Source organism: Balaenoptera ricei, chromosome 8 (genome assembly GCF_028023285.1).
Source record: "Balaenoptera ricei isolate mBalRic1 chromosome 8, mBalRic1.hap2, whole genome shotgun sequence".
Classification (NCBI taxonomy): domain Eukaryota; kingdom Metazoa; phylum Chordata; class Mammalia; order Artiodactyla; family Balaenopteridae; genus Balaenoptera; species Balaenoptera ricei.
This window is the reverse complement of record NC_082646.1, coordinates 18229576-18242633: the sequence shown is the minus strand read 5'-3', so window position 1 is coordinate 18242633 and position 13058 is coordinate 18229576. Positions and strand designations below refer to the sequence as shown.

At 40.2% G+C, this 13058-nt stretch overlaps 1 protein-coding gene across 9 annotated transcripts in view; it reads right to left on the bottom strand.

The window, feature by feature from the left end:
* Positions 1 to 13058, bottom strand: part of USP28 (ubiquitin specific peptidase 28) — a 56458-nt gene that overhangs the window by 30120 nt on the left and 13280 nt on the right. For all 9 annotated transcript variants that reach the window (XM_059930362.1, XM_059930367.1, XM_059930369.1 and 6 more), the window contains 4 exons: positions 12815 to 12892; positions 11704 to 11836; positions 4730 to 4835; positions 3648 to 3807 (listed from right to left, as the gene is read on the bottom strand). In XM_059930362.1, coding sequence (XP_059786345.1) covers positions 3648 to 3807; positions 4730 to 4835; positions 11704 to 11836; positions 12815 to 12892 — 477 coding nt within the window. The remainder of the gene's footprint in view (positions 1 to 3647; positions 3808 to 4729; positions 4836 to 11703; positions 11837 to 12814; positions 12893 to 13058) is intronic.

Sequence of the window (13058 nt, the reverse complement as noted above, 5' to 3'; positions counted from 1 at the left end):
CGCCCACTCTCCACACAGGTCCTTCTAACTATCTTTCTAATGTAACCAAAATAAAGCACCTGATTCACTGAAGACTGTCATACGGTGAGAGCTCTGCCATCCCAAGTCTGCCATCCTTACTAGGTGACTTTGGTCAGTACCCAATCCACAGGACATCCTGTCAGCTCTGCCTTGGGAATAAATCAAGATTCCAACCTCTTCTCTACTTCCAAGGCTACCAGCCTGGTCCAGGGCAGCACGGCCTCTCAGTGATGACTGCAGCGGCCCCCTTCATAGGTCTCTCCACTTTGTATCCACGGCCCTTCCATTCTGCTCTCCTCACAGTGGCCAGAGGGAGCCTTTTAAAACTCGAGTCAGCGTCCATTACTCCTCTGCTCAGAACCCTCATGACTCCCCATCTCACTCAGAGCAAAAGACAAGTTACCTCTCCAACCCCACCTCCAGGGATCCTTGCCTCCGCTCCTAGCATTCCAGCCACTCGGGACTCTGATGTCCTGTGAACACGCCAAGCTCACTCCCACCTTGTGGCCACTGTTTGGTGCTTTCCCTTCTCTGTGGAATGTTCTCCCCCAACAGCTGCCTGGCTCACTCCCTCGCCTGCTGCGTCCCGGGCATTTGCTCCACTCTCATCCCCTCGCGAGGCCTAACCTCACATCGTAGTTTATGTTGGAACCTGCTCCCGTCCCTGCTGCAGCAATTCCAATCTCCCTTACCCTGCTCTCTTTTCTATCACACTGACCAGAGTTTAACATATTATATAAACATCTATGTAGTTAACTAGTTAGTTTTTCAACTATTTATTGATTCCTATTTCAACTATTTATCTTCTATTTATTGTTCCTTGTCTGCCTTGCCTCACAAGAATCTAAATCCCTAAGGGCAAGGCTCTGTCTTGGTTTGGTTCACTCCTATATCTCAAGGGCTTAGAACAGTGCTAGGCACACAGCAGGAGTCCAATTCACATTTTCTGAGGGAACACGGGTACTTTTGTTCAGCCGAGGGACCCCCCCAGCTCCCTGAGCATCTTACCTCTCATGACCTATTCCTCCACTCCATCTCTACATACCCAGGATATGTCAATACCTGGAAACACTGCCACTTCTCAGATCACAAATTCAGAAAAACCTCCTCTTGAACCATAACCTGTCTTCTGGCTCATTTGTTCAATGACCCACAGGACACCTGTGCTTTGATGTCATCAGGAACCCAAGCAAACAGACCTCTTTCCTGTCCTCCCTTCCTGTTTTCATTTCTCCCTCCCCAGCTTTGACTCCGTGGTCTCTACCCATCTTTCATTAAATTCTCAAACTGCTCTTTTTTTTTTTTTAAACAATCTCTTAGTTTCTATTTATTTATGTATTTATTTATTTGGTTGCACCAGGTCTTAGTTGCAGCATGCGGCCTCCTTAGTTATGGTATGCGAACTCCTAGTTGTAGCATGCATGTGGGATCTAGTTCCCCAGACCAGGGATTGAACCCGGACCCCCTGCTTTGGGAGCGTGGCATCTTATCCATTGCGCTGCGCCACCGGGGAACTCCCTCAAACCGCTCTTTTGTCCTTTCATCATACCCAGCAAATCCTCCAACTTAAATGAATTTAATTTTCCACTGAAGCGTTTTGGAGCACTGCTAAGAGAAAAAGTCCCGATCAAACAGGACATGTGGATACCACTATACATTTAAGGTCTACAACCTCAAGTAGACCTTCACATTTTCAGAAATCCCACCATTGTATTCTGGCGCCAACTGGTTTCCCACTGTTTACAACAACAATTTTAAACTTTCACTCTCTTTAAAACCTGATTCTGTCACTCTTCCACTCTGCCTCAAAAAATGGCTGCTTATTTCAGAGGAAAAAACGACTACTAGGAACTATTTCAACTTTAATTTGCAGTCATCATTTCCTCCTTGCCCTCTCCCGTTACCCTCTTGCTGTTGGAGGCCAAGCCCTCCCCACACGCCCTGCTCTCTGTCCTGTCCTGCCATGCTCTCTCAGAAGCCTTTCTCAGTCATCCCCTCCATAGGCTGGCTCCTTTCACCAACTCTCACAGGAGGGAAGTGAATCCAGGGAAGGGTCTCGGTCTCAATCTCAATCTCTCCCTCTCTCGCAAAAGGAAAGAACCGACTCGTGTCCCGCATTCCCCAGGACCTTCCTACATCCTATTCTCAGTGCAGAGGCCAGTGGTCCTCTTAAAATGGAAGTAGGATCGCAGCACTTGTCTGCTCCAGACCTTCCAATACTTTCCCACCTCACGTGATTCCTGAACCCTCATCACGACCCCAAGCTCCCCGCGCCACCTCCACCACCTCCCTACACTCACAGCTGTCTGCTCCCCGTCCTCGATCACTCGATCCAGTTCCAGCCTTCTTCCTATTTCTCAGCTCCTGACCTGAGTCTCTGTACTTGCTGTTCCCCGTCTGCAGTGTCCTCTATATAATTATATGAAACATTCTTCACGGAACTACATGGCTCATTCATTCCCTCGCCTAAGTCAGGCCTCTACTCAGATGCCCACCTTAGCAGAAAGGCCATACCTAACCCCCCTACATAAACAGCACCCCTTCCCTCTCTAGCTGAACCCTTTCTAGCCCCTCTTGCCCTCATTCATTCATCTTTATAGCACTTATCGCCATCTGCTATATGTTTTGTTTCCCGTCTGTCCCACTCTTTTCCAAGTAAACTCCATGGGAGTGAGGGCTTTGTTTTATCCACTGCTGTTTCCCCGGTGCTAGAACAGTCCAGGCACACGGTAAGCTGAAGGAACCCATGGATTTTATGTGTGGAAACGGAGGGTTCCGTTTCTGCCTAAGCAGCTGGGTCGGTGTCAAGCACTGTGAAGGAGCAGCTTGCAGGGCGGGGTCAAGTGCTGCACCTCAGCCAGGTCAAGTTGAAGAGGCAACACGCTCCCCAGGGGAATCCATCCTCCAGCTTGGCTTTATCACCATCTACGTGCTACTGATTCCCCGAACTATATCTGCAGCCCAGATCTTTTTACTGAGCAACAGATTCACATAGATCGCTGCCTACACGGTATCTCCACGTGGACCCTCAGACTCAGCATGTATAAAACTAACCGAAATCCCCCGTTTAACACTCACGCAAGTTATTCCTTCTCCAGTGTTAAATGGCACCATCGTCCACCTGGTACCTCAAGCTAGAAACCTTGCAGTCTTTCTCAGCCCCTCCTGCACAGATCCCTACCCGGTTGCTTACCAAATCCTACAGATCTGATCTCCTAAATACCTCGTGAACGCTTTGACTCCTCCCTTCCATGGCTTATGCCACTTCTCCATTCCAGGCCATCATTTCCTTCCTGCCTGGTCATCTATGATAGCCTCCCAAAGACTGATTTCTCCTTGTTAACTCTTGCTCTGCTGTAATACAGCATTCACTAAATGCTTATCCAAAACACCTCCTCAACCTATTTACAACCACAGAAGATTCTGTTTTCACTACTGACCAATTTAGACACAAGAGCATCTAGGTCCAAAACACAAGAAAGCAACCAAAACATGATAATGCCATGGGGAAAACCCTCCAGTTTTATTTATCTGTTTCCGTTTTTTTAAAGCTATGTGTCTCACATTTCAGTTTAATAAATTACAAAATCGTTTCCAGAAGACACAGTTGTCTCCTAATACCATACCTGAATAACAGCACTAAACCAGCACGTATTGCCAACGTTTTTCAGCCCAACGGGCCAACCATCAACTCGCCTCCAGTCGTTGGGATTGGGATTTTCTCCCCAGACCTCACAGCGTTTTCTCTTTGAGCGTTTAGTTTCTGCAGAGGTTGCCTCGTGCATCCTATATCGTGCCAACATACCACACATCAAAAAAGAAAAGAGTTAAACAACAATATACTATATGGAGGACGCAGGTAAGCTGTCACGGGTAATTCAAAATGCCAGATAAACTATTTACTGGGTAACCACTGGCTACATAATAACTAGAAGGTTGCAACGTAAGTGAAAAGGTTTAAACATCGAGTGGTTAATCCTGCCATAACAGAGATTATTACTAACAAGGGCCCTGATGGAACTGAGTTGAGACTCAAGACTATTTATGGCTACCATATTAAAAGTTTTACATTTCAACAACAGTGCCTTATCTCAGACCTTGCCACTGAAAGAGGCAAGAGAGACACTCAGCTAAAGATAAGAGCCTCGAAATTGCTTAGCACACAAACCATGGCCCTATGTTTCCCTGAAAGAAACAACTTGGCAGTATGAAGGGATAAACGTGTCTGGAAACTGACTGGCCACCACTGGAACTGGATATCTGTGAACAATACCAGACAATCACCAAATCAGTACCAATGCAAAACATATATCCCCCTAGTCCTAGGGGAGCTGAGTGGTAACTTTCATTTTCAATAGCCAACAACAAAACGTTCAAAGTTTACAAAGGCTCAAAGTTAATAAAGAGAATACATATTTATCAGATATTTGCCCTAGACGGTTTTTTCTCCCCTAGCAAATGTGAACTACAAAACCTTGCAGGCTTCTACTCGACTCAAAGACCACAGGCTGCAATAATACCCTTATCATATTTAGCTTCTTCAAAAGTGAACCAAAGAGTAAGTAAGCTAATGTGAATTTAAATTTTCTCATAAAACAAATTTCATTTAGGTGCAATTAAAGAAGCTCGGCAGAACTGTTTCACAGAGATACTGCCTTTGACCTACACACTAATGTGCAGGGCAAAGATTATAAATTAAATCAATAACCTGTTAAGATCTCTTCCATCAGCTTGAATTTTGGGGGACTCCAGCAGACTCAAAGCAATGGCGGCCTGAAGATCATCTTTGTTATCATGAGTAAGGTCTATTACTTCTGTAAGATAAATAGAAATTTAATTAGTCTACATGCAGGAAACATTGCCTTTCTGTTTGTATTGTAGGAAAAAAGGTAAAAGCATTCACAAAATTAGATACACTCCCTAGCTCTCAATACAATGGCTCATCTGTGTAAAAACAACTTTATTACTCTATGCTAGAGTCAAATGAATAACTTACAGCTACACTGTAACCTTATGATTAGCTAATAGTACAGTAATAACAAGCTGCTAAAATGCAATGAATCAAATACCCCCTTTTGCAGTCTTACTTCACAGAGTCAGAAATATATCCCATACCTGTAGGTTAAATAGTCTCTTTACTTATCACTGTAAAATATCAGCTAAAAGTTGAACATTCAAATAATGGATATTTTCAATCTCACACAAACTATTCTAGAGAACAGAGAATATACTCCTCAACTCATTTTATGAAGTCAGCATAACACCTTGGTATATCACAAACCAATCAAGAACAGTAAGAGAGAGGAAAAATGACAAACTCACGCATGATCACAGATGCAAAGAGCCTGAATAAAAGCAAATAGAATCCTGCTAACACACCAAAAAAGATTATATATTAAGACCAAGCTGAATTCACTGTAGGAATGAAAAACTGAGTTAATGTTAGAAAATAGACCAGTAAAATCCACTATCTTAACAGTTAAAGGAAAAAATGATCATCTCAATAGATCCAGAAAAAGTATTTTATAACATTCAACCTCCATTAAGGAATAAAAACTCCAAGCCAAGTAGGAAGAGAAAAGAATATTTTTAGACTGAGAAAGAATATCCATGGAAAGCCCACAGCAAAACTTTACACTTAATCGTGAAATGTTAACACACATTTCCTTTAAAACCAAGACTAAGACAAAGATGTCTGTTGTGAGGGCTTTTATTCACCATGGTTCTGAAAGTTCCAGGCAGTGTGATAAGAAAATAAAATAAATTAAAAAAAATAATAAAGATTGCAAAATAAGAAACAAATCTGTCATAATTCACAGATAATGATCACTTACAAGGGAAACCCAAAATAATCTATGGAAAATAGTTATAATTAATAAGAGATGGTTAACACCATTGTAAAGCAATTATACTCCAATAAAGATGTAAAAAAAAAAATAAGAGATGGTTAGATAAAAGATCAATCAACAAAAGTTGAATGAATTTCTATACATGAGCAATGAAATACTTAATTTATAAAGAAAAAAACCACAAAGAACACAAAGCTAAAAATCAAGACCTTGTGCTACCGGCATAAGAACAAACATATGGATCGATGGAACAGAATCAGTGGGACTGAACTGACAGTCCAGGAATAAACCTCACAGTTATAGTCAACTGATTTTCAACACAGGTACCAAGACAATTCAATAGAGAAAGAGTGACTTTTAACCCCTCCTTCACATCATTTACAAAAATGAACCCAAAGTGGATCAAGCCCTCAAGATAAGAGCTAAAACTACAAAACTCTTAGAAGTAAACAGGTATATCTTCATGACCTTGGATTAGATAGACAATGGCATCTTCGAGATGACAATCAAAGCACAAGCAGTGAAAGAAAAAATTGGTAAATCTGACATCATCAAATAAAAATCTTTGGGCTTCAAAGGACACCATCAGGATAGTGAAAAGACAACCCACAGAATGAAAGAAAAATTTTGCAAATCATGTATCTAGTAAGGAACCTATATACAGAATACATAAACTCCTGCAACTGAGTAATAAAAAGACAAACAGCCCAACCTTCAAAATAGGAAAAGAATTTCATTAGACATTTCTCCAAAGAAGATACACAAATGGCCAATAAGCACATGAAAAGCTGCTCCACATCGTTAGCCATTAAGGAAATGCAAATCAAAACCACAATGAGATTAACATTTCACACCCACTTGGACAGCTAAATAACAAGTGTTGGTGAAGATGTAGAGAAATTAGAACCTTGTGTAGTGCTGGTGGGAATGTAAAATGGTGCAGCTGCTGTGGAAGTTAGAAGAATGGAGGCTGGCAGTTCTTCAAAAAGTTAAACATAGAAAGTTTCATGACATTGATTTCTTGGACATGAAACCAAAAGCACCGACAAAAACAAAAATCAACAAATGGGACTAAACCAAACTTAAAAACTTTAAAGCATGAAAGGACACAATCAAAAGCGTCAAAAGGCAACCTACGGAATGGGAGAAAATATTTGCCAATCATGTATCTGATAAAGGGTTAATATCCAGAGTATATAAAGAACTCCTACAACCCAACAACAACAAAAAATCAACTAATCTGATTTTAAAATGGGCAAAAGACTTGAACAGACATTTCTCCAAAGATGATGTAATATGGATAACAGACATATGAAAACATGCTCAATGTCACTAATCATCAAAGAAAATGCAAATTAAAACCACGATGTGATAATGCCTCCCATCCATTAGAATGGCTATCAAAAAAACAAAAACCAGAAAATAACAAGCATTGGTGAGGAGGTGGAGAAATTGGAACCCTTTTGCACTGTTGGCAGGATTATAAAATGGTGCAAGTGCTACGGGAAACAGTGTGGAGGTTCCCGTACTTTTTAAAAGTAGAACTACCATATCCTCGAGCAATCTCACTTCAGGGAATATATCCAAAATGAAAAACCAGGGTCTCAAAGAGCTGTTTGCACATCCACGTTCAAATGGCACTATTCACAAAAGCCAAGAGGTGGAAGCAACCCAAATATCCATTGACGGATAAATGGATAAACAAAATTTGGTATATACATACAATGGAGTATTATTCAACCTTAAATAGGAAGGAAATTCTAATGTGCATCTGAATGAACTTTGAAGACATTATGCTAAGTGAAATAAGCCAGCCACTAAAGAACAAATACTGTAAGATACCACTTATATAAGGTACTTAGAGTAGTCAAAATCATAGAAAACAGAAAGTAGAATGGTGGTTGCTAGGAGCTGCGGGACGGGGTAATGGGGAGTTACTGTTTAATGGGTAGAGTTTCACTATTGCAAGACAAAAAAAGAGTTCTGGAGATGAACGGTGGTGATGGTTGCACAATGACATGAATGTACATAATACCACTGAACTTTAAGATGGTTATGATAGTAACTTTTATGTGATGTGTATTTTACCATAATAAAAAAAATTGAAAAGAAAAAAAAAAGGAAATCCTGTCACATGCCATTGCATGGATGAACATTGAGGACATTATGTTAGGTGAAATAAGCTAGTCACAAAAAAATAAATACTGTATGATTCCACTTATATGAGGTATCTAAAGTAGTCAAATTCACAGAAACAGAAAGCAGAAGGCTGTTACTGGGGGCGGGGAGGGAGCAAAGGGTTGTTTAATGGGAATAAAGTTTCAGATTTATAAGATGAAAAAGTTCTAGAGATCTTTTACACAATAATGTGAATATACTTAACACTACTGAACTGTACACTTAAAAATGGTTAAAATGTGGGACTTCCCTAGCAGTCCAGTGGTTAAGACTCTACTTCTACTGCAGGGGGCAGGGTTCAATCCCTGCTCAGGGAACTAAGACCCAGCATGCCACGTGGCGTGGCCAATAAATAAATAAATTAATTAATTCAAACTAATGCAAAAAAAAAAAATCCATGATGAAAAAATTTTTTTAAAAGGTTAAAATGTAAATTTTATGTTAATGTGTTTTTTTAACTACAATTTAAAAAAAAGAATTCCAAATAATAAATTATGAAGTAATGATAGATAAAATATTGCCATTTTGAAATCTCCAATAAAATAAAGAACTTAAGCAATCATCACCAATAGTGGCTGGAAATACTAGGTGGGGAATTTTATGATAAATTAATCAAACTAACAATCTGAACACACTAACAATTTTAACAACACAAAAAGAGGGTGACCAGACATTATTTTCTTCTTGATACGACAAAATAGAAGAAATACACACAACACTACCTATGACTTTGCCATGCCAGATAAGCATCTAAATTAATAGGAAAGACAGAGGACATAAAAATCCATTAAAGGATACCACAGGAATGCAATCATGTGGTATCATGCAAATCCTGTCATGTGTGAAACATGACAGAACAAAGGACTTTATTTCTTCTAACATTAAACTGCAAGAAAAAAAGAGAGGGGGACTATATAGATAAAAGGGATCTTAAAAAACATTTCAAACATACTTTAATGTTTTCATTTTATGTGGATCATTATTCTCACACACCAATTACAAACATATTGTTAGTGAGACAATCAGGGAAATTTCTACACTGGTATTTGACGAGATTAAGAAATTGTTATTAATTTTTAAGTGTGATAATATTGTTGCAGTTATGAAAAAAGAGTCCTCCTTTAGAATTTTTTTTTTAAGTTAAACACAGAATTGTTATATGACCTAGGAATTCCACTCCTAGGTATATACCCCAAAGAATTAAAAACAGATACTCAATGAAGTAGAATGGAAAACATGAAAATCGGATATAACACAGAGCTAATACTGCAAATCAGTGGGTAAGTATAGCCTATTCAATAAAAGGTCCTGGACCAACTGAATAGCTGGAGGAAGTGGGGGGGTGGATCGAACCATATTTCTATCTTATGCCTTACCAAGATAATTCATTTCAGATGAATTAAAGATTTAAATGTGAAAAGCAAAACATTACAATTTTAGAAGAAAATATAACAGAATATCCTATGACTTCACAATATAGGAGTTCTTAAACAAAAAACACAAACCATAGCAGAAGATTAATAAATGAAAGCTATTTGTTAGTTCGTCACCATAGTGTAAAAACACAAGTCATCAACACGGAGAAGGTATCTGCAACACCCAAGTCCAGAAAAATGGGTTAACATCAAGAATATAAGGTCATTATCAATAAGAACATCAAGAATCAATAAAAAGAGGCAAACAAACAGTAAAACCAGCAGAAGACACGAAGAGAAATTTCACATGAGGAAACATGAATGGTCAAAAGGGAAAAGATGCTCAATCTCATAATTTAATTTTTAAAAATTCTAATTAAAAACAAGATTATCATTTCATATCAAAAAGACAGGCAACAATTTTACAATCTAACAAATTTGAGAGCAAGAGTTACCCTCAAACCCTGTTAGTGGGAGTATAAATATGTAAAAAAATCACTTTGGGGACTTCCCTGGTGGCACAGTGGTTAAGACTCCGCACTCCCAATGCAGGGGGCCCAGGTTCGATCCCTGGCCAGGGAAATAGATCCCACATGCATGCCGCAACTAAGAGTTCGCATGCCACAATTAAGGAGCCCACCTGCTGCAACTAAAGGAGCCCACGGGCTGCAACTAAGGAGCCTACATGCCGCAACTAAGCCACGGCACAACCAAACAAATAAATAAATACGAAAAAAAAAATCACTTTGGAAAATAATGTCACTAATAATAGCTACTAAGTTGAAGATGAGCACATCTTAATACTCACCAATTACACTGCTAGGCATATACACTAAAGAAACTCTTGCATACATGCACAAGAAACATAAATCAAAATAGCTCACAGCAGCCTTGTTTACAACAGCAAAAAAATTCAAAACAACCCCAAAGTCAATCAACAAATATATCAATTCTGTTGTATATTCAGACTAAGAAATACTATACAACAGTCAAAAGAAATAACTACAGGTACAACCAACATGGATGCGTCTAGAAAAGAAAAATGTAGATTGAAAAAGTCACTACGTGCACCAAAAGACATATACAAGAATATTCACAGCAGCATTATTCAGAATAGCTCAAAATTGCAAACAGCTCAAATATCCATTAACACCACCTTGCACAGCTGACAGATCCCTCCTCCTGGAAGCCTCTTTGGCCTCCAGAGTACCACTCTCCTGGTCTTCCTCCTACTCCCCTGTACGCTCTTCACGAACTCCCACCCCCACCCTGCCCCCGGCCCAGACATCTCAACACTGGAAGCGTCTACTGCTGAACCTTCTCTCTTTTCTATACCCACTCCCTTGGAGAGCTCATCCCTTCTCGTAACTTCAAGTACCATTTACAGGTTTATGATTCCAAGTTTTATCCATCTCCAGCCCAGATCTCTCCCCTGAACTGCACACTTGGACCTCCAATGCCTTTTTGATACTCCACCTGGATGTCTAACAGGCATCTCAAACTTAATATTGCCAAAACCGATCTCCTCATTTTCCACCCCAAATCTGCTCCATCTGCAATTACTCCCATGTCAGTTAAGTGCACCTCCATCCTTTCAGCTCTTTAGGAAAAAAACCTGGAGTCATCTTTAACCCCTCTCTTTCTTTCACAACCCTCAGATCCTCTGTAAGCAAATCCTGTAGAGCGAGCACTTGTCACCCTTCCACCACTGCATCCTGGCCCACACCGCCTTCATCTGCAATAGCTTCCTGAGTCGTCCCGGGCTCCCTGCTCTGCCCCATGCTCACTACTCCCTCCCACACATTCTGTTCTCAACAGAGCAGCCAGAATGATCTTTAGCCAAAGGAAACCAGTTTACAGCATTCCTCTGCACCAAACTCTCCAATGGCTAGTCCTCTAAGTCAGAGTAAATGCCAAGCAGCTATGAAGGCTCTGCAAGATCTGCCTCCCATTTGTTCCCTCAATGGCCTCATCTCTCACAGGGCAGCAATTCCTGTTTCTTTTGTTCATCTGCAGTGCCTAAAAGAGTGCTTGGCACATAATAGGGGTTCATTAAATAAGTGCTGAATGAATGGAACCATTTATGCGCTGAGAACTGTGCCTGGCGCCTAGTAATGGCTCAGTAATTAGCCATTATTACTACTATTTCCGAAGGGTTGAAGTGATGGAAAGGACACTCACGTAAACTCATCTCTTACTCTCTGCTAGTTCAGAGCGGGACCAAGCCAGGATATACCTACTTGCTAATTCTTCTTTGCTGGCAGCGCTGCCCGCTGCTTCAGATGGTTCTGTAGCAGCAGTCTCCTGGCTGGGCTCCTTAACTCTTTCGTCAGTGAGAAGGCTGACTGCCCGGGTGATGTCACCATTACTGGCCTGAGGGGAAGAAAAAAAGAGAAATTTCAAAAGTAAAGCATCACAGCATTTAAAATAAGCAGCAAGTTATAACTCTTACTACCCTGGTGACATACTGAATAAGTCTAGGCATAATTCTAGGGTATAAAGGAGGAAACAGAGTACAGTGGAGGACAGTAGGTCTATTACGCTTAAAGCACTGCTATTAAACTCCTAGTTACAGGAAGGGAGTTGCCATGCTCTGATTTCCCACAACATGCAAACAAGAATGAAATCTCACTGCTTTGGCTACTATGCCGCCTGATTTCACAGAATAGCTAAGGCATGATGTATCAAAAAGGGGGCTGGCGATTAACACAGAGATTCTACATGAAGTCAGCCCCTACAGTAAAGGTGCCAAACAGGTATCATATTCTGTAGTGATGACCATACTTCTATTTCATTTTAACTTTTTAAACTTTTCTTAGGAAAAAATTCTAACATACACAACAGGAGAGGGAATGTATAATTGAACCCCATGTGCCTATCACTCAGCTTCGATAATTACCGAGCCCTGGTCAGTCTTATTTTACCTATTCTGCCTCTCCTCCCCCAGATACTCTGAAGCAAATTCTAAGTGTCTTATCATTTCATCAGTCAACATTTCAGAATGTATCTTTTTAAAAAAATATAACCCATAATGCTATCCTCACACAAATAACCGGTTCAAATTTCCCTGACCTCAAATACTTTTTAGTTCACAAAAGGCCCATACAGTACAGTTAGTTAACAGGTACCTTAAATCTCTGTAGGTTTCCCCCGCACCGTGAGTCTCTCCCCTCCTCAACTTTTTCCTGCTCTTATAATTTACATGTTGAAGATACTGGGTCATTTGACCTTGAGAACTTCTGTCCCTATACGTATGCACTTTCATTTTGGCATAAATATAGCTTGAACTGACATAACTGATACGAACAACAGTTTTAAAACCTGTTGACTAATAGAGGCCTTGAGACTAACCTTCAGAGCTTCATGAAGAAAAGAAGGGTCCTGAATGCCTGTGATTTCCCTCAGTTGATTTAACAGCATTTGGCAGCTCTACATTTGAGAAACAGAAAGAACACAGACATGTGTCAATCGGAAAGTAAACCTGGATACATTTAAAGAATAGACACCAGCATCTTGGGTAAACAGGTTTGAGACTTGCATTGTTTACTTTAAAAAACCAACAAGCTCCAAGGAACAAGGTACTGACTGTCAGACA